The sequence below is a fragment of the Delphinus delphis genome, chromosome 4 (genome assembly GCF_949987515.2).
Source record: "Delphinus delphis chromosome 4, mDelDel1.2, whole genome shotgun sequence".
NCBI classification, from domain to species: domain Eukaryota; kingdom Metazoa; phylum Chordata; class Mammalia; order Artiodactyla; family Delphinidae; genus Delphinus; species Delphinus delphis.
The window spans coordinates 18,585,850-18,608,526 of record NC_082686.1 but is presented as its reverse complement, the minus strand read 5'-3'; the positions used below and the strand labels follow the sequence as shown (position 1 = coordinate 18,608,526).

At 38.7% G+C, this 22,677-nt stretch overlaps 1 protein-coding gene across 6 annotated transcripts in view; it reads right to left on the bottom strand.

The window, feature by feature from the left end:
• APP (amyloid beta precursor protein) overlaps positions 1–22,677 on the bottom strand; it is a 273,675-nt gene that overhangs the window by 105,772 nt on the left and 145,226 nt on the right. For all 6 annotated transcript variants that reach the window (XM_060010435.1, XM_060010436.1, XM_060010437.1 and 3 more), the window contains exon 6: positions 16,622–16,815. In XM_060010435.1, the coding sequence (XP_059866418.1) occupies positions 16,622–16,815 (194 nt within the window). The remainder of the gene's footprint in view (positions 1–16,621; positions 16,816–22,677) is intronic.

Sequence of the window (22,677 nt, the reverse complement as noted above, 5' to 3'; positions counted from 1 at the left end):
TGCTTTTCTCTACACATACCACTCATTGTTCTTTTCACTCAAGGTCAAGAGGTGATGGCAAAACCAGAAGCTGCTGCCATCATGATGATGTCAACAGAGTAGGGAGGGAGAGTCAGCACTGAGCCCAGAAGGCGAGTGCCAAGCTCTCTGCAGAAGTGTCCTGTGTAATAGATGTCTAAGATGACTCTGGCTCTCTTTGGATGGTTTTAGGATGGAAACAACTGGCTCCCAGAGCATCAAGCTCAACATCACCCATCATTCTGGTCATCCCATTTGATAGTTACTTTCAAAGTCCATGCTTGCCAAGCCATGATGTGTTTCTAGCTAGTTTTCTTTATGGAATTTTCCTGTATGATAAAAATCTGCCAAACGGTTGACACAGTATCACATCCAGCTGGTAATTTGATTTATTCCCCAAATTAAACGACTAGCATTCTAACTTACAAAGGATTAAGTTAGTTTTGCTGTGTGTGTAGGGGGGTCTGATCACCTCTGTGTTACTGACAAAGCAGCTTCTGGGCTGCAGAGCTAGCAGCCATGCGTGCCCACATGAGGAGTCCCTGCAAACCACAGCTCTCAGCTGTCTCCACTCCTGGATGGTATCTTCTCTCTCTTTCTCTCTCTCTCAGTTGTAAGAAACATGAACAGGTTGGCTTTACCCTCCTTTTCTATACCTCCCTCACCAATCTGTACATGTTCACGTGATGTGTTTTCCTGTTTCTAACACGTAATGATACTCATCCTTGCACCGATTCCAAAAAGACTGCCAGGCAACCGTGTCTACACTGTGGTTGAAGTCAGACTGAAGTTGCAAGTGGCTTCTGCTACAAAGAGAGGCACAGAAACACGACCCTAAGTCACAGGAGCGTGGGCAACAAACCTCACTGTGTCTCAACAATTCATGCTGCTGCTCACGTTTTATACCTCTTATAGCACCAAACACGTATCTTCTGATACTTGCCTGCCACAGGTCCATTTATACATCACAGCTGTGCAGGGGCAGAAAACGTCATTATGCTACATCCAATGTACTAAATAAAACTGGTAGAATTTCAGGTGGGTGCAAGTTAAGTAATGGGATCTCAAAGGAGTTAATCCATGACAGATATTTTCCCTTGTATGTGACCTAATACGATATCTTACTTTTCACGAAAGCAAAACTTCCTGGTCTAGAACCCAGGTGATATTACAATATATTGTCATTTTCCTATACTACGGGTGAAACATTCATTTTTATTTTATTCATTTTTGTTTTTCTTCTGCCTCATTCTAAATGGCTATGAAACCCTCTGTTACAGCTAATTGGTAGAGCCCCAGTGAAGAAGAAAAAGGATTCAGGACTCAAAATTCATTTATATATCAACTAAGCAAATAAAATAAACTACCTGAGGAGCTTACAATTCTTGTTGGAGTTTCCAGTTATAAGACCCTTGACTCATCAATCCCTAAAGGCAAATAATCTCCATTTGGAGTGTTTTGTTGGTTCTCCCTGACATTACCATGGCTGCTGGCACTCCTGACTTTAAATGGGCCCAAATACTTTCATGACTCTGGTGTGTGTGGACATAGTGGGGAGTAAGAATCAATCCCATGGTACTCACATACAAGAGGATATTCGAGATAACGTGGTCAGGAGTTGGTATAACAGCATATCAAATGTCATAATATATGGAGCAACAGACATATGTGAGCCTAGAGGAACAGGAATGTACCTGTCACTTTGGAACCTCTGATCTGCTGAAGCGGAGGAGTGTGCTCCAGATGTGGACAAGTGATAAAGGGTATCTCATTGTGATCCCTCCAGTTATCAGCATTGCTAATCAGCCGTCCTAGAGGAGTAAAGCTGATTTCAAAGGGAATTCTTTTTTTTTTTTTTTTCTTTTCTTTTGGCTCAGCCGTCCATGGCTCACGGGCCCAGCCACTCCGCAGCATGTGGGATCCTCCCGGACTGGGGCACGAACCCGTGTCCCCTGCATCGGCAGGCGGACTCTCAACCACTGCGCCACCAGGGAAGCCCTCAGAGGGAATTCTTGAGTGGGATGGATTACTTTTCATCTCTCACTCGTAACTGTATTTCTACTCTACTGTAGAGCACACCAGTGTTTGATCTCTCTGACCTTTTCTCTAACCCTTCTCTTTACAAAAAACATTGTCCATGTAATTGAAAAGAGAATCTTTCATTTGTCTGGGAGAGGTTGAGGGGTAGTCATGGGGTCAGCACTGGGGAAGTATTATGTTAATGCCTTTACACACGGTATTAGTAAGTATAAAGGAGATGGCCAATGACTCTCCCAAGACAGTGAGAAGAAAGAGCACATACTTGGGCTGAAGAAGTGTTAAGTGGTCAATGTCAAGTTCATAGCTGTGATATTATGCTATAAATGGGGAAAACTGGGTGAAGACTATTCAAGATATCTTTCTATTAATTCCTTCACTGCATGTAAACCTACAATTATCTGCAAAAAATGTAAAAGAAAAAAATCTCACATTAAGAAACATATAAGAGGAAGGTTGGTAGTTCAGTTTGCCTTGGAATTCTATCTTGTCTCTTTCCCTGAATCATTTATCGTTTCAGAGTAATTTCCCTGAAGGGCTACAAATTTCAGTTTGAGAAACATTCCTTTAAATTCCTTTCTAGCACTGAGAAATTACCAGGAAATCTATCCAATCAAGATCCTAACAAAGTAAAACAATTTTAAAGAATTAAGCCTGAAATATATAATTTGAAAGCTCCATGACTAGATTCAGAGAAAAAGAAATCTCGAGACAGTTTATTATTTTTTCAAGACATTTTAAATGCTTATGTTTAGATTATTATTTTTCTGAATAGAGAAACTTTTTCCTTCCTAATCTTTCGGAAATACTGAAAAAATTCAGTGAAAAACGTGTTTCATATTCATTACTATAATCAGCCAGTGGAAAATTATTTACAAAATCATCCACTAAATGTAGAGCATGTAAAATTAGACCTTATATAATTTTAACTTCAAACAGAATTCATCTGAAAATTAAAACTGCAGCTTCCTTTTCTCATCTTCATTCTCTTCTCAAAATCTAAAATAATAAATGAAAAGATGAACATTTAAAAATTATTTGCTAACTTTATTTTTTGAATTCCAAACCACCTTTGTTTCTATTCAAAGTAAATGTTACATACAATAATGAAGGAGAAAATTTGCCCAGAATTGAAGTAGGGATACTTCTCAAAGCGAATGTTTCAAGTTAGATAGAAACACAGGCAAGACTTAAACATCTAAGGAACTATGATCTTTGTTTATTCATATTTAATTCTTAGACTTTTAAGATCACAGATAGGTTTCCTAATATTCACCTAGCTGAATTCTTCTGGCAAGGAAGGCTTATCTCTTCTTTTATAACAGCTCTATTCACCTTTCAAGACAAAGACCATTTAATAAACTGAAATGCTAGTGTACACACAACAGTATGAAAGTGTTCATGTGCTTAAAAAAAAGAGCATTAAGCATTTTATATCTTTTAAGGTAGGTCCTGACTGAGATCTGTGCTGGTTTCAACACTAAATTCCATTATCTAAACATCAATACCATACAAATACAAGATTTAATATTTTTAAAAATATCAATATTGATACAATATTTAATATTTTATTAAAATATTAATATTTTATTAAAGTATATAATATTTCCTACATTATATAAAATGATTATGCAATTCACTGTTCCAAATGTAATGCTTAACCACAAAAAATTAACTGAATAGATGTCAAATTGGAGCAAAATTTTTTATGGACCACCAAATTTAGAAAGCTAATTTTACACTTAAAAAAAAAATTTCAACATAAAGACAGCTGTGAAAGTGGCAACTAGGATAAGGAGAAAATCCCCATTTTCAAGAGTACAGTTATTATAATGCCTTCTTAAAAAGCAGAGCTAACAGAGTAGCAAGTAATTAGCTTTAAATAAAGCACTAACTAAAGAATAATCTCATACTGTAAAGCTTTTTATTATTATTTCATTTAAATAACTAAATTTCAATTATTCTAAGACTATAGGAATGTATGTGAAATAAAATCGTATATTATATGGAATGCATAAAGTTTAAATTTACAAATTTTGAGAAAGTAACCACTTGAATAATCAAACCAATCAAACTAGAGAGTTACTTATAGAAACCTAGGAATTATATATTCTGATATTGTTTAAAAAAACAAAAAAAGTAGCATGATTCCTCCTATGATACAAGACTATGTACACAATTAAGGTTCATTTAAAATAAAAATGACTTAGCTGGCAGTTTTAAACTAGAGTAGAAACGGCAAATGTATGAAGACAAATAAAATTTGGTCTTGTGACAAGTCACTTGTTTAATACTAACAATAAAATAAAATGAAACAATGACAGAGTACAGAAACCTACTAAATATGCTTATCTTTAATATTTCAAATAAATGTTGATTTACCTGCCTAATCATTCAATCTGTTAATAATGAAAATGGCTGATCTCAATGCTGTTTTATAACTTCACTTTTCAGCCTGATTAAATCATTCCAACATGCTAGAAAACCAGTTATTTTTTAAGAATGTATTTTTTGCAAAAATAGATGCATGTACTTTTAATGGGTAAGAGTATTTATAATGTGCTTGCAAATAATAGCAAACAGTAATAAAAGAACATGTCCAATAGAAAATTCCCCTAATTGAACAATTGTGATCAGATATTTATTACCTACTAATCCTATTTTACTAAATAGAGGCATGTAAAATTAGGCAAGCAAATTTGAACTAAAGTCTTATGACAAATCTCACTTAAGCCCCAAATATGGGTTGAAATATATAAACAAATGATGGGAACAGCTGTGCATGGTAATGAAATCACTGACTCAGAATGAAATGACGGGTGCTAATTTGTCACGGAAGTCTCTAGAAGATATCTGCAGCTGGCTTGCCTTTTTACTGAATTGTGTTGATTCTCTAAGGCTATCCAGTACATGTGTCATTCGAGTTACACCTGGCCCGATTCTCACTTCTCTCAATGATGAAAGATTACTTATAAAAAGGCCACCTGAAAAAGTACTTGTAAAGTGTTTAGACTAACCATACTCTCGTGTTGGTGATGCTGGTCACCAGCATTCACAAAAGGGCACTGCTATTTTTCCTAATACCTTTGTTTCCTGTTTGTTACGGGAATAAACTTATTTGTCATCAAGCTGTGTGGTTAGTCTGAAGCACAACACAATATTACAAGAAGCTCTAAACTCTGATAAGACAAGATATCACATCCTTTGCTGGAAATAAGAGGAAGAGGTTTTTCTTCTTGATTGAGAGGTGAGGTATGCTGGGAAATCTGACTGTGTCTGGAAAACCACAAAAATAAAACTCTCTAATTTATACTGTTTGTTGACGTCCATGGTACACTCTGTGCTGTGGAAATACATACAATTGGTATTTCAAGCTACCAATGGTAGTGGCTCACAAAATTCCTCAGTACTTGAATAATCAGCTTTTACAGGCTAGCAGGAGTCAGCTACACCATATCTATGAGAAGAAATAGGGGCACAGGTGAAACTAGGAACAATTATATAGTTTGGGAAATTGTAAGGGTTTTCTAATTTGCTCAGTCATGAGAGTTGAATTTTTACAACATTACTCAGTAAGTAGACCTATCAGGATTCTTTCATACTTGGTGACGTTTGATACTACAGTAAGAGCAATGACACCACAGATAATGATGGTTTCACCACCATAGATAAGGATAATTTTCCTCTTCAGTTTCTTACTCTGTCTCAATCTAAATCTGCACAGTATGGGGGCATGTAATGATACTAGAGACCATTCCTCAAAGTGTAGCCAGCCAGTGGACCGGTAGGACCGGCATCACCTGGGACTCAGGACCTACCCCAGACCTACTGTCTTAGAATCTGTGTTTAAGAAGCACTTCAGGTCCCTTGTATGGGCATTAATGTTTGAGAAACACCATGATCAATCCCATCTTTTACAGGCAGTTAAAATGTCAAAAGTATCTATATATATATAAGATTCAATCACTTTCTAAAAAAGACCAGCGGGAAAGGATTAGTAAAAAGTTGCATAGGTTTTAGCTTATTAAAAGAAGGTACACATATTTGGGAAATGAGGGGTATAACATATTTTAATAGAGCTGAGAGATTCAAATGTATACATATACCAAAATCTTAATTTTAAGAGATTATCTATAAATATTTCTTTTACTCTGAAGTGCTGTCTCATGCAAAATCAAAGCAGCTTTGATACTTCTGCCTTAAATTTAACACCAACACAATATTTTTCTTACTCATATTTAAGTCTATGAAAACTCAGACTTCTCAGAAACACAAATTTAAGTGATATTGTTCTTGTAACTTGTCAGAACATTAGAAATATCAAATTTTTATTTTTATTGGGGAAAAATAATTAAGAAAGCTGACATAAGATCGAGGATAGATCACTGAGCTTGGAATTTGCTTCCTTTGCACCACTTCTCTGTAAGAAAGAATTACATGGCATTTCTGTTACTGCAAGAAAACGATGTTTCTAGATATGAGAGTCAAGGATTGGAAAGATGGTCCTTTTCTGGGGTTCACCAAGCATGTCCGTCTCACCATGTTAAACTCATCCCTGTCATGGTACCCAGCAGGAAAGAATGGGTGGCTTCCAGCTGAAAACAGCAGTAACCCTGTTTGCTCTACGGATGGTAACCACCATTTGCTATTTTATGACAGGGGACCAGGTGAGAGTGAATTTCTTGTGGAAGAATAAAAAACGAAACCCGGAAGGCAGTTTTCCTCTACCTCTCATTTGCCTACATGGCAAATATGCATACGTAATATTTTAAAAATAATAATTGTATGTTGATTTGTCTGTAAATATAAACTATGAGATTGTACATGACACATCAAATATCTGTTTTTATCTTACTAAATGAGTACTTATCAACTTTTTTAGCATACGTTTTACTTTACTTTTTCTTCTCAAATAAAAAAAATGTTCACTGCTACCTACAATGTGCAAAGCATGGAATGAGGTGTTACGACTGACAGTAACATGAGACACAGTATTGTAGGGGTATTTCTCTGCTTGTGTATTTAAAGCCAGATATCACTGTCGACCTCAATGTCATAGCCCAGTGGTTTGCAACCAGAGAGATCCTGCCCCCATCCCCTCCCAAGGGACATGCATCAATGACTAAAGACGTTTTTGGTCATCACACCTGGGGGGTGCTACAGACATCTAGTGGGTAGAGCCAGGGATCCTGCAAAACATCCTACAATGGACAGGACTGTCTCCACAACAAAGAATTGTCCGGCTTAAAACATCAATAATGCTGAGGTCAAGGAACCCTGCCATAGTCCAAGTAAACACCAGGATTCATGCTGCGTTTTAGTAATTTCGCCCAATCACTTGACCAAAGCTACTGTGCAGAAGTCACCAGCAAGTCAGAAATCCTGGGTAACAAATGCTATGAAACTCCAGAAGAGATAGAGTCATAAGAATTAGCCAACAAGGTTGTTCGTTTCTTCTATCACGAAACATCAGGAACTTAAAGTCACATGCAAGCAGCATGAAACTCCTGTCCATATTCTGTTCTCTGAAATTATACCCAACAAGAACATAAGTAAATTTAAGGGACAGAGACAACCCCACCCTCACAGTTAACACTGGAACTGTCTTACCACTATTAACTCAATATAGTGCACTTTTAACAAAGTGAACTATTCTAAACTCCTTTTACTGTTTCAAGAGTCTTCTAGTTTTGAAAATTTGCACTGCTGTCTTGAAGGCCAAGGGGTTTTCCTGAACATCGTTTTAAAAAATGTGATTTTATTCAAGTGTAGTTGATTCACAACGCTGTGTTAGTCTCAGGTGTACAGCAAAGTGACTCAGTTATACGTACATATATATATATATCTCTCTACTTTTTTCAGATTCTTTTCCCTTATAGTTATTGTAAAATATTGAGTAGAGTTCCCTGTGCTATACAGTATGTCTTTATTGGTTATCCATTTTATGTATGTAGTGTGTATATGTTAATCTCAAACTCCTAATTTATCCCCACCCCCCCTTTTGCCTTTGGTAGCAGTAAGTTTGTTTTCTATGTCTGTGAGTCTGTTTCTGTTTTGTATATAAGTTCATTTCTATCTTTTTTTTTTAGATTCCACATATAGGTGATATCGTATGATATTTGTCTTTGTCTGGTTTACTTCACTTACTATGACAATCTCTAGGTCCATCCATGTTGCTGTAAATGGCATTATTTCATTCTTTTTTGTGGCTGACTAATATTCCATTGTATAGATATAACACTGAACATCATTTTTGTATGAGATTCATTCAGTCTTGCTTCCTCCTGACTTCTTACTCTTCCACTAACAGAACCCAAAAGGTCAGATGTTGGAAGAGGTGATAAGTTTTTAGGGGGGCAAAATGATCCAAGGTTGAGAGAAAAAGGTGTTTAGGTTGAAATCCACCTTGCTTAAAAACTCCAGAAAGCATTTTTCTACAAGGCAACTAAATATTTCCATTAAAACACACACTGTTACCTGCCCAAGGAATCAGAGTCCCTACTCAATTGGACATATGGATTAGCTAAAAATTAGCTGAAAATGACATGCATGTTTAGATGAACTGTTCTCCCATTTGCTGGATTTCTTTTACTAGGTTTGATGTTTTTCTTTTTTCTTTTTTTTTTTTTTGGTACGCGGGCCTCTCACTGTTGTGGCCTCTCCCGCTGCGGAGCACAGGCTCCGGACCCGCAGGCGCTCAGCGGCCATGGCTCACCGGTCCAGCCACTCTGCAGCATGTGGGATCTTCCCGGACTGGGGCACAAACCCATGTCCCCTGCATCGGCAGGCGGACTCTCAACCGCTGTGCCACCAGGGAAGCCCCTGATGTTTTTCTTAATTGCAAACTCTGTGCTGTGGAAATACATACAATTGTCAACATTTGCATATTTTTTTGAACAGCAACTGATTTTGGGAAAAGCATAAAAAAGACTAGAATTTCTAAAAACCTGGTTTCTGGACTTTAATTGAATTGGACCAGAAATTTTATTTTTATTTTTAAGAAATTTAGTCATAATTGTATTAAAATACCTTTAGCTGATTATTTCCTTTTCTAACATTGAATTGAAGAAGGCTTGACACAAATAAAAGTGTAGAAGGTAAAACTAACTAAGCACTACTAGCCATGTAAAATTTCAAACAAAATTAAGTTCAAAAATATAATTTTCTAGGTGGCAATGCAGATCTTTGTGACTATACTAAACCACTGACTTCTCTACTCCATGGTATGCAACCTATATTTCAATAAATTTGTTACTAAAAATAGAAAATTATATATATATATATATACACACCACACACAGTTTTTTCTATGGCTCTGTTTCTCACTCCTACATTTTAAGCAAACGATTTGAGTGGGCTTTCTAAATTGGGACCATTAAATGACATGGAAAGAAGCTTGTTAATGCCACGCTTCACTCTGCCTCTAACAAAGCATATATCAAACACCTCAAAATCAATGGCTGTGGTGCCATGGGGCACAAAATAATAAGGCTGCCACCTGTCACATCTGTACCCAGTGTTGATACTAGTTCTCTCAAAGTCATTAGAAAGGATGCTACATTCTGGTCCAGGAACAGGAGTGGATCTTACTCGCCTGTGGTCATAACACAGAGAGGTAAAGACTTCCTCCACAGGGAGCAGCCATTATCCCTTTGCCCTGTTCACAAACCCAAAATGGAGCTTAATTTTCATTTTGGGCCAGTGCGCTCCTATGAGGCGCCCAACAAAAGTATGTGAGTACACTTCCATGTCTGCAGCAAGTCAAGCTCACAGTTTTCTCCAAACTTTGTGAAAAGCTAAATATGAATGATAAGCAAGGATCGTATTTGTGAATTATGGTATACCTTGCAAGAGGCACATTCATTACAGATGGGTCACACCGGAGACGTGAGAATTACGCTAAGCTCTGTTTGCTCTACCCTTGAGATCAATGCAAGCTGTTCTGATTTATTTATGGTACTTCTTGGATTCGTTCTATTTGGTGCTCCATTAACTGGCAAATCCCTATTCTCCTTTAAAAATCATTCAAACGACAACTTCTTGGCAATGCTTAGTGGAAACTTCTGTCCCTGGGTGAGCACTTTCCTTTCCCTGTGTGCCAAAGTTCTTCCCCAACCAGGTCAGAGAGACTGATTTCTCCCCAAGACTGAGTGTACAGCTATGTCTGGAAGCAACCTGAGTGAACCACCCTCTTCATATCCCTGTGCCCTCAGGAACCGGTGCAATGCCCAGTACCTAGGAGTGCCTGGTCCACGTGGGTGGAATGTACAGCAGCAAATCACATGATGCTTCTTAGAGATTAATGGTAACCAGAGGGAGAAGAACAATAGTTTAATTCTGTGAGGTCAGTCACCCCGCCCAAGGCAAGCAACATTTAGATCAAACTTTTCAACTTCATCATCATATGGTATGCTTAAATTGCGACCTCTATCGGTGTCTCTGTCCATTTAACAGATGAACTTCCAAGAGGTTTAAAATACCCTCAAGAAATGAAACTCCATCTTGAAATGCAGTGGCATTTAATACTATCTTGGTTCAATTTTCAGCCAGATATAAAATTTAACTGCAGATACTTAAATATACAATATATTCACAAAAGATATTTCAATCAAGAAACCAAGTTTAAGCTGTTTTTTTTCCTTAACATATGTCCATAAATATAAGCTCCATGATACCAATAGAAATGGATACATCACATTTATGCTTTTTATAATTACAAAAGACAGTCTGTTGGCTTACCTTTGGCATTCCTAATTAGTAGTAAATATTAGTTCTCTGGAGGATCAAAATGATGTGTATAACCAGGGCAACTATAGTAGCTTAGGTTAATTGAGCACTTACTGTCCACCAGGAACAGTGCCAAGTGTTTCCTGTGGATTACTTCATATATTGCTCACAAAATGGTTAAAATTAGGTAGGTATTATTAAATCCCGTTTTCAAGTGGGAAGCAATGAGGCATAAAGGTTAGTTCACTGATACAAATATACTAAGTTAGTAGGTTGTGAAGCCAGGATTCGACCCTGAGCAGCCTGCCCTTGCAAAACAAACTGAACACTTAGAATGTGTCAGGCATTATACGGTAAATACTTAACAGGAATCATCTAAAATAATTCATATAAAAAACATGCAACATCATATCAGCATCTATAAAACACATGAAAAGACAGACTTACTAAGATTATGTAACTGGCCCAAAGCCAAAAAACTATTAAAAATTCTTTTTTAAACACTTAACTAGTCTGTCTCTAACCATATGAAAACTACCTTAATGAAATTTACTTGGTATGGTAAAATCTGAAATATAAAAACTTCTTAGTATGTTTCTAATGATCAGTATCAGAGGTTTCCTATAAAGGCTTGAAAAGTAAGTATTTTCAGCTTTGCAGGCCACATGGTGTCTTTTGCAGCTATTCAACTTCACCTCTGTAGCCTGAAAGCAGCCATAGATAATATGTAAACAAATGGGATTGGTTGTGTCCAATAAAACCTTTTGATTAGAAAATAGGTGACAGCCCATTTTCAGCCCATGGCCACAGTTTGCCGATACATGGGCCAGGGCCATAGCTTGAAATAATAATAATATCAGTATTATTTAAATAAGAATTCTAAAATGCAGGAAATGCTCAGAGTGAAATAATAGTAAGATAAATATATGCTATAGCAAAGGAATACACATTTACAAGGGAACACAGGTGAAACTGAACTAATATGTATTTAAATATAAAAGGAAAAACAAAAAATTGGCATTAGGGTGGTAGAAATACTCTGGTCCATCTGGGTTCAAATCGTGGCTTCACCAATTACCAGCTTTGTGACCATGGACAATTTTTAAAAAATTTCTCTCAGCTTTAGTTACCTTGGTTTTATTTATTTATTTATTTTGGTACGTGGGCCTCTTACTGTTGTGGCCCCTCCCGTTGCGGAGCATGCGCAGGCTCAGCGGCCATGGCTCATGGGCCCAGCCGCTCCGCGGCATGTGGGATCTTCCCAGACCAGGGCACGAACCCATGTCCCCTGCATCGGCAGGCGGACTCCCAACCATTGCACCACCAGGGAAGCCCATTGCCTTGGCTTTAAATGGGCAAGTAAAATTTCTACCAGTCAGCACAAATTAATCAAGGATTAACAGACAGAATCACTGCCCTAAAGGGCAAGGGGAGTGGTGAAAACACAAGAAATTCCAGGCTGATCTGCCACAATACAGTAACAGCCAATTCCTCACCACACCTTCCACAGCAGCAAAGCGCTGAGCCATCAGCAGAGATGTAATGAATATGTATTTGCTGAATCAATGAACATACGGAAAAAAACAGTGTTACTCTGGATGCACAAAACTGGCTAGCTTAACTCACAGATTGTGTCATTTATTACAACACTCATGTTTAATCGGAGTTTAAAATTCACAATTGAGTCACAGATTACCTTTCTGTCTTAGGTTTAGGAAGTGCAATCCCTTCTCAAAACACAGAAAATTAGGAGCAAGTGTCTAAATATACTCTTATTGTACTCAAATTGGTATTGGCTTATTCCACTAGGTCAAAACAACAGATCCAATCTTTCTCCTCTGGAATCAGTAACATAGTCAGAACTGACATCTTCTACTTTGGTATCAATGATTCTAACACAATATGGCATGCTGAAATGTCCTGTATTTTTCTTCCCTCTGCCTATTTCTTTCAAATTTTAATGGGTTACAAAACTATTGAGTTTTTTTATGAAGTACATGGAAGACTCGTATCAGTGGCAGTATGTTGGTAATGAAGAATGTTCATTATTAAGTATGGTTGTAAATCACATTTTCTCTCGGGCACTGAAACATTAACACTGGACACTAGAGGGTAAGCCTCTTTTCAATCTCTCTGCTTTGCAAGTCATTTCCAACTTTTATTCTCAGCACAGGAGCAGGCTACTCGTAATTAGAGTTTTACAAAGTTAGCAATCACCTATTGGCATTGACATTGTTCCTCATCAGACAAGAGCTGTAACTCACCTCCTACACCCATGGTGTGGAGGGAAAAGGCTCTAGATGACTGGTCGCTTTAATGCTACCATCAAAAACTTCTTCTGGGCTTCCCTGGTGGCACAGTGGTTGAGAGTCTGCCTGCCGATGCAGGGGACGCGGGTTTGTGCCCCGGTCCGGGAAGATCCCACATGCCGCGGAGCGGCTAGGCCCGTGAGCCATGGCCGCTGAGCCTGCGCGTCTGGCGCCTATGCTCCACAACGGGAGAGGCCACAACAGTGAGAGGCCCGCGTAACGCAAACCCCCCCCCCCCAAAACAAAAAAAACCTTCTTCTACTCCTTTATCAGAATTAGCTGGGAACACAGAAAACTCTCTGACATGGATGCAATATACCACAGCATGTTTCTCCTCTTAGGTCTCCTTTCCCAGAAAGACTTGCTTCAGTCATAGCTTTTGTCCATTTCAGGAGTCTTAGATGGATGCATGGATTCCCATTAAAGGCTCTTCTACCTCTAGCAATAACAGTTGGTACCTCTAAATGACCAGGTATTTGCTTTCGTAGGTCACTTTTAATGCTCTTCTTGACATCAGCATTATTAACTTATCTTTTAAGTCTAGTTTCTTTTATTTTTTTAATCTTTAGCCTGGAGATTTTTTTCTAAATTCTCTTTTAATTGCCTTTGTCTTTCTATAAAAATACCAAAACATATATGTCCCTCTATGTTCTATCTTAATACCTAATAATGCTACATGTAGAGAAAAACTGAAGCAAAAAGAACTGGACTTATTCAGAATGTAACAAGACCATATTATCTCAAGAGAGTTCTGTCTTGGTTTAGAATATAAGCATAAGTTTATGTGGCATTCTCTCACATACTGAATAAATTATGTCACTCCCTGTTCACCCATCCCCTCAATAGTGGTAACATAAAAACAAAATCTCTTCGTTGTTTCTACTAAAAAAATCCTTACCACATAGCAGGTCTTGAACTGATCACCCTCAGTTAATACCCATACTTGCCAGCCTGTCATTAAAGGTCTCCATATTGTAGGCCCAACCTAATTTCCTGTAACCCTCTTATGGAAGTTTTACCTGCTCTAGTTTAAACTGGACTAACCTTGTCTCCCAAGCATGCCACGTACCTTCCCAAGGCACCATATTGGTTTTGTTATTCCTACTGACTCTAAAGTAGGCTACAAGAAAATCCATCAGTAGTAGCTCTGCCACCAGCCCTTCCAGTTCCCCTTCAAATGCCATCTTTTTCATAGACCCTTCCCTGATCAATCTCCAATTCTTTGAAGTAGGCTCTGGGCTCGTAGTGTTTTCACAGCACACTTTGTATTTCTTTGACTTATGTTTCCTACTAGACTTTAACATCCATAAGGGTCAGCTATCCTGTGTATTCTCATCACACGATTGATCCACTGAGCCCAGCAAAATGGCTCATTCCAAAGAGGTACTCCAAAAATGAATGTTGAATAATTGGACAACGATTATTATGCAAACAGCTATCTTGATGGAGAGCACAAGAACTTGAGTCCCACAGCAGAATACTAGTGCTGTAATTTGTAGTCACACAACTTTTCGGTTTCAAGAAGAAGCAGCCCTGTAAAATACGTCCTTCCCTGCTAGGAAAATAGAAGCTAACAAGTTCATGTAGCCAGATCTGCCACAAATGGTCCTAAGAGGTACACGAAAAACACCCTGAAAAACAGTGCCTCCAACAAAATGTGTATTCGCTTAAATGTGTATCTACTCCACATGCTAAATTGAATAAGAAGTTGTCATTACGTAGGGAATGATAAAGTTAAACCATCTATCTGGTACTATATGTATATTTTAAAAGAATATGTGATACCTTCAGTGGATTTTAAGCTAACCCTGAGTGTTCAACTCAGAATAATCTCAGTTTTAAAAGCTGCAAGTTAGGGCTTCCCTGGTGGCACAGTGGCTGGGAATCCGCCTGCCAAGGCGGGGGACATGGGTTCAAGCCCTGGTCCGGGAAGATCCCACGTGCCACAAAGCAGCTAAGCCCGTGCGCCACAACTGCTGAGCCTGCACTCTAGAGCGCGTGAGCCACAACTGCTGGGCCCACGTGCCACAACTAGTGAAGGCCGCACAATGCAACGAAGAGTGGCCCCCACTCACTGCAACTAAAGAAAGCCCGCGCACAGCAGCGAAGACCCAACGCAGCCAAAAATAAATAAATAAATTTATTAAAAAAAAAAAAAAGCTACAAGTTAAAGAAATGCAGAACTTCGAAACTACTATGTTAAGTGAAAGAAGCCAGACACAAATGGCTACGTATGACCTCACTTATATGAAATGCCTAGAAAAGGCAAATCTGTAGAGACATAAAGTAGATTAATGGTTGCTGGGGGCTGGCAGTGAGAACAAGAATTAACTGTGAATGGGTGTGAAGGCTCGTACTGGGATGATGAAAATGTTCTAAGATTGGATTATGGGGACGGTTTCACAATTTGGTAAATTTATTAATGCCATTGAATTATACACCTATACACTTAAAGTGAATGAATTTTATATGTAAATTATACCTCAATAAAGTTATAAAAAATGCAGTGAAGGGAAGAAGATACTACAATGATCACCAGGAGTCTACTTGAGGCAAAAAAGTAGCCCCTTTTAAACTCCAATTTAACAACAGAGCAGAAATCATTTTACTTTAATAAAAGTGAGAAAAAGACCTACAATGTTGTAGCGTTTGTGGATAGACTTTAAAAGTATTTGCAATACATTAAAACAATAACTCTGTCCACATTCATTCAATCTAATCCTAGGACCATCTTTTACTATTTGCAAAACAAATGCATACGCTTTAAGAAAGGCAACTCAACAGTTCACTAGCTTTGGTTGTTTAATGTAAACTGAATCCTTGCTTTTATTTCATGGAGACAAAAAGGAAGTCTTTTAGTTCATTCTGTTTACAACATTTCCAATAGGAGCATTAATGAAACAGAAAAAGAAAGTCTAAGATAGTAACACTACATCTACCTCTCACTGTCACTTCCCCCAATAAAATACTGTAAAGGCAACACAAGGCATCCAAGTTAAATTTCACAGCAAAAAATAATGTGATACTCACCAAATAGCCTTCTTTTGCTTTAACGAAATCTAATTGCAACAACTCACTCAACCAAGATTTATTGAAAAGTTTCTATAAGGCAGGCACTCTGCATCATATTAAGTAAAGTCCAGTCTTTGACATCAAGGACCTCACAGTCTAGATGTGAAAGTGGGTGTAATAAACACCCACTGTCAGGAGAATACCAAGGAGGTTGCCTAACTCAGCCTTTGTCAAATGACGTGGTCCACAGTTAGGTGGAGTTTTACAGAACAGTGTACCAAGTAGCATACATAAGGCACAGAACAGACTGTAAAATCAGCATTTCATGTTATTTGAAATGAACTGTTAGACTGCTTGTTCAACCAAAAAGAGTTCAACAAGCATAAGACAACTTGTTCTTATGAATTTTTATTTTTGGTTGGGGGACGAAAAGGTGGTAGGGTGGATAGAAATTTCAAACTCTGGTGTGATGCTTTCCTTTTCCCCAAGAAAGAAAATTCAAGTGAACAGTGGATTACCTCGGACCACCTCTTCCACAGACTCCGTGGTGGTGGTCGTGGTGGTGGCGACGCTGGTGGTCCTCTCCGTGGCCTCTTCATAGGGCTCCTCCGCTTCTTCCTCTACCTCATCACCATCCTCTTCATCCTCGGCTTCCTCTTCCTCAACATCAGCCACTTCTTCCTCCTCTGCTACTTCCACGACTTTGTCTTCACTGGATCAGGAAGAAGAAATAACAACGATAGTCATTTAAACAAATTTCAGGAGAGGAAAACAAAAAATCAATGACGAGGAATTCTGGACATCTGAGAGGAAATCTGACATTGAATAAAAACACACACAAGGTTTGAAGCCAGCAGGTCAGAAATGAATTCCAGCTCAGTATATCTGCAACTTTTTACCCCTGAGCACAGCTCTTCTTAGTTTCTGCAGTTGCAAAAAAGAGAATACCCGGATTCCAACTGTATGACATTTTGGAAAAGGCAAAGTTATGGAGACCATAAAAAGACCAGTGGTTGCTAGGAGTTTGGGGTAGGAAGGACGGGATGAATAGGCAGAGCACAGGGGATTTTTAGGGCAGTGAAACTGCTCTGTAAGATACTGCATCAGTGGATATCCACTGATACAGTGTATGTACAACAACATGCATTTGTCGAAACCCTAAGAACTGTACAATACAAAAAGTGAGCTCTAATGTAAATTTACTTTAATAATAATGTATCAATATTGGTTCCAAGCATACAGTGCTAATGCAAAATGTTAATAATGCAGTGGGGAGAGCTCTCTGTACTTCCTGTTCAAATTGTTTCTAACCCTAAGACTGCTCTAAAAAATAAATCTATTAAAAAGGCTGGGGTGGGGGGAGACCAAAACAAAGTTTACTGTGTTACCGGGATTACTTCTCCTCCTGTATGTGAAAATACCCCACAGCACCTGCAGAGTAGATATTCAATAAGGGGAGGTGGAAATTCGTTCAAAATTACTATTGAAAGTTTAAACTGGAAATGAAAGGGGAAGAAGAAATTGGCTTAAATAAGCCTGTAGCTCAATGGTCAGGGATGCCTACTGAAACTACACCTATGCTCCCTTTTGCTAGTTGTGTAAGCTTTCTAGAATATCAGATATCTCTTTGGCTCCCAAATTTCAGTGAGCATCAAAAGGATGCACCTGAAAGGCTTATTAAAACACAGATCACCAGGCACCACCCCCAGATTTCTGAATCAGTGGTGGGACAGAGCCTGAGAATTTGCCTTTCTAACAATTTCCCAGGCGATGCTGACACTGATGGTTGGGGGACAATATTCTGAGAACCACTGAAATATGCAACACTGAGAATAATGGTAACAGACAGGCAGTAAGTCACAGTATCATTGGGAAGGGGATCAGAAATAATATTTATGGCATTAAACATGTATATACTTAATCAGTGGTAAGTAATAAATCAGCAAATTTGGATGGCCAAAGAAGAGTATGTCTAGAACAAAATCAGAAGGTCCAAGTAAGATATTCTTGTGGCAGTCATATACCTGCCAGTACAGACATGGTCAAGAGCATCTGGAAGATGATAAATGAAGATAGGAATCTAAGTGTTAAACAGTGACAGTACCTCATGTGCCATCTGGCTGGAGAGGAGAAATAGATATTTCATCCTTGATCAGATCACAAAATCAATACAGGAAAAAGATCTAGATGTGTGGAGGACTTCAACTCCCCAGAGCATCTGCCACAGTTCTCTTTAACAAGAAGCACTAGGGGAATAGGATTGAGAACTGCCATGTTGACATTTGAATTTTACCCCAGAGTTGATTCTCGCCCACAAGGAGAAGCTCATTGTTTGGGAGACATGACAGGAATCTGGAGAGTTTGTGTCAGCCACAACCTGGAGCCTTGGGATGCTAGTGTTGAGTTCGGCATTGTACAGAAAATCCGATTTCAAACGTGTTAGGGAAAGAAAATGGTAGGATTCCATGGTGTACAGGGACAGAAAGGAAGATGGCAAAAGGCTTTCAAAGACTGAAAGTCTGACAGGAGAGCCACAAGTACTGAGGGTGAAAAAGAGAAAGATATGTAAAAAGATGAATATAGCACTAGAAAGAATTCCCTCTGCGATGACCTAGAGAGGTGGGATAGGGAGGGTGGGAGGGAGGCTCACGAGGGAGGGGATATGGGGATATATGTATGCATATGGCTGATTCACTTTGTTGTACAACAGAAACTAACACAGTATTGTGAAGCAATTATACTCCAATAAAGATTTATTTAAAAAAGGAAAGAATTTCCTGATTAACTCAGAATTTAAAGGACTTTTATAAGTTCTAAAAAATTGTGTATAACCCCCCATCTCCCAAGTGGAACGCCTTTTAAATTCTGACTAAATATGACTTAAGATAATAAATGGACACATCAAAAGCAGTTGAAATATGTGGTTAAATAAGAGAATAAGGAGAAACCTATCTGGCAGAGTAAAATCAATAATAACTTATTTATAGATAAATTATTATTAATTGAACAAATGAAGTGTTAATACAGAGAAAACCCTAACCAGTTATTTTAACACTTCCAAGAGACCGTGAAAAATAGGTGAGAAGAGGAAGAGAAACATTCGCACTGACAATCAGATGGTATAAGCCTTCATCTGCTTAGAGATAAGTGGGGTACGCTCATTGATTTCTTGATTGCCTGAATTCCTGCACAGAAGTCTACCACTTAAGACAACATTTCAAAAGAATCCTAAACTCAACAGTTGCTTAGATGCCAATTTTACCCAGGATACTGCCTCTTTATTTTTCTACAGAATCTTGATGTTGTACTGCTAGTGAATAAAATAAAGATGACCTAATGCATGCCATCAGCCAATTTCTTGTGTTTGAGCTCTCTTCTGTGTTCAATCAAATCATAGGCACCAATATTCTTTAGTTATCCAAATTAAGTAGACAATTCAGGTAAAACTAGGGAGAGAAATCAAATCCAATGAGTCTTCCCCTTAAATCATGACATGTGCATGCTGTCCTGAAGCACGGATGGAGTGACAGGGTCCAGGTATGTGACCCAGGGTTAAGACAGCACTGTGCTTCCAGGTGGGATGGTGAAAACATGACCCTGGGCCCCAGACATCTCTGTTATGACTTGAATGTTACATTTAAAACTCCAAACAGAAAACATGCGTATAAAAACAGCTGTGTTTAAAGTGATCTGCATTCTAGTATGCGTGGAGCCATGAAAAAGAGTGAAATAGATGCCCACCATCCATCACTGCATCTGCCTGAGCAATTTACTGGCATCATAACAAGGAACAGAGACACGTAATATTTCAGCTGGCTGAGGAATTAAATTACTTGGCCTAAGAGAACTCGCGTCCAGTTCTTATTACCATAGCTTTGATTTCTGGAATTAAATTTAGATGTCCACGAATTCAATGATCTATTTGGACACCATTAAAACAGTAGCATACAGTTATGTTTTAAAGATGTGGCATCTTCCCAAAGAAGGCGCAACATGCCAATATTACAACTTCCAGCTGCAGTTTTCATAAATAACTGGAAACACAGAAAGGGGAAAAAATATTTTCCACTTTTTTTTCAACTGCTGGACAGCTTTGTTCTGTGATGTGACCAAGGTGAGCCCGTTTTAGAGAGGTGATCACAGTGGAAGAAAATGCGAGGAAGGGCTAGTTTATGGAAACGTGAGGCTGAGCGTTTCCTTATAAACAAAGAAGTCACAATAAAATAGTCCCTTGAGAACACGGTGGAATATTCATTCACTCATACATTTTAGCATCTGTCAATTTAAAGCAGACAGCTTTTACAGCTTTTAAATTCCAATAATAAAAAATACTTCTAGGGCTTCCCTGGTGGCGCAGTGGTTGAGAGTCCGCCTGCCAATGCAGGGGACGCAGGTTCGTGCCCCAGTCTGGGAAGATCCCACATGCCGCTGAGCGGCTGGGCCCGTGAGCCATGGCCGCTGAGCCTGCGCGTGAGAGGCCTGTGTACCGCAAAAAAAAAAAAAAAAATACTTCTAAAGCATGAGGGAACTATCTGAAAATGCTCATCATCTCAGGAGTATCTGAATTAAATAAGAAGGTTAAAGGGTCAAAGGGACATTATTTTGAGGAAATAAATCACTGATGCTAAAACTTCATGTGTCAGCACACAAGACTTCAGTTTGGTGAAGGATAGACTGCATCGCAGCGGTAGCTCTTCTTGTATTTCTAAGTCAAGGCTGACCTTGATTCCACTTGCCATTGCCTCCCTGATAATCCCTTTAGATAGTCAAAGGTTTTTATTCATATTTTAAGTCCTTTCTGTTTAAGTATGCAAAACAATTCACCATTTGCATTCTCTAAAAAAGCTATATTTATTCTTTCATCGTCTCTGTTAAGACTGATGTTTTTTTCCGCTTTGTAGGACAAAGGAGAGGAAACGGCAGAGAGAAAGCTGATTCCCATGGTTTATGTGAATTGGACAATCACGAGACCTGAACTACTGCAGTGATGAGGGGAGAGTGAAAACAGAACAGCTGTCAGCTCCCAAAATGTAAGGACCACCTGGGGGCCAGAAGGGCAAGTCTCAACAGGAAGACACTCAGACACTTCCGTGTTGATCTAGAATGGGGAAGAAAGAGTCTCCCAGGGCTGGAAATAGAGAAAGAAAATAAAGCAAAATTTTGAAAAAAGGAAACAGACAGTTCTTTCCCACCCATTCCTCCCCAGGTCTTAGTGCTGCCAGTTTAGCCTGGAAGGTACAAAGGCTGGATAAGTCAGTTTGTCCCAGGAGAAAGCAGTCTCTGAAATTATTGCTGTTAAATTAGGAAAATTGGAAGCTGCCAGAAAATGTGAGAAAGTAGGAAGCATATTCTTCCTGGTTCTGAGTAAATGTTTCAAGACGGGGGACAGCTAAGTAAGAAAAAGCCACTCTCTCTCCCACCTAAAGGCACCATTAGAAGCCAAACATATAAGACACAAGACACACCGCCTGATTCCATTTATATAAACTATGAAAACACTTACTCCTCACCACTGATAGAACTCAGAGGAGTTGTTACACGTAGGCAAGGGGAAGTTTAGTAACTAGGAGGAAACAGGAGACAGGCTTCTGGGGGCTGGCAAGGCTGTGTTTTGATCTGGGTGTCAGCCATCTGGTTGTGTTCAGTTTTGAAAATTCATCGAGCTGTACACCTGTGTGACATGCACTTCTCTTTATGTACATTACAGTTCAGCAAAAAGGGTTAAAAAGGAGAGGACACTGCTACTGTAATGCCTCACTCTTCTTAAATACTCTCACGACTGGCCTAGAATAAGAGCTTGTTAATTAATAAAATTGTTATCTTCAGGGCCTCCAAATCTGAAAAAATATACCTCCACTCCAAGCCCCCAACCCCCTATGGGCACAAATTATAAGGAGCTGAACACACACAAAAAGAGAAGATTATGATACTTACAAATCTATGGCTCCTTCAGTCATGGCCTCACTGAATTAGTTAAGTGACTAATTCCCTAAATTAATTCATCAGTTTAGATATTTCGTAAATGAATTTGATGCTCATAGGATTCAATCCATCATATGTTGATGATTACTAAAAAAAAAAGTTATCTACCTTGAATGTACTGTCCGAATCTCTGTTACCTATAGGTAATATCTAAAACTGACCCCCACTTTAGCAGTCTACTGAATTTCGGTATAGTTGTTTTGATGGCATTCCTTAGGTAGTGGGTATTATTAATTTGTCAATGAAAGGATCTCTGAGAATCTGACTCATCTCTCCTGAAAAATGCCCTGCAGCAGAAACTGTTTGAAAGCTACCCCAAAGCCACTCTTAACTCCTTTCTCCATCCCTTTTTTGACCAGAGAAAGTAAGAAACCAAACAGTCCATGCCCTTGGGGACAGGGAAAGGCCATGTGACTGAGATATTTCTGGATAATCAGATGCCAGAGGACATCTGCTTGGACTTTTAGGTGGGGCTTTTAGGAGGGTTCTTACTTTCCAGATGAGAAGATTCCTACTGATGGTCAGAGCGCTTTTGTTTCTTTAGCCCCTGCTCTTCTACTTTATCTCTGCCTGGAGGGGCAACAGCCAGCTG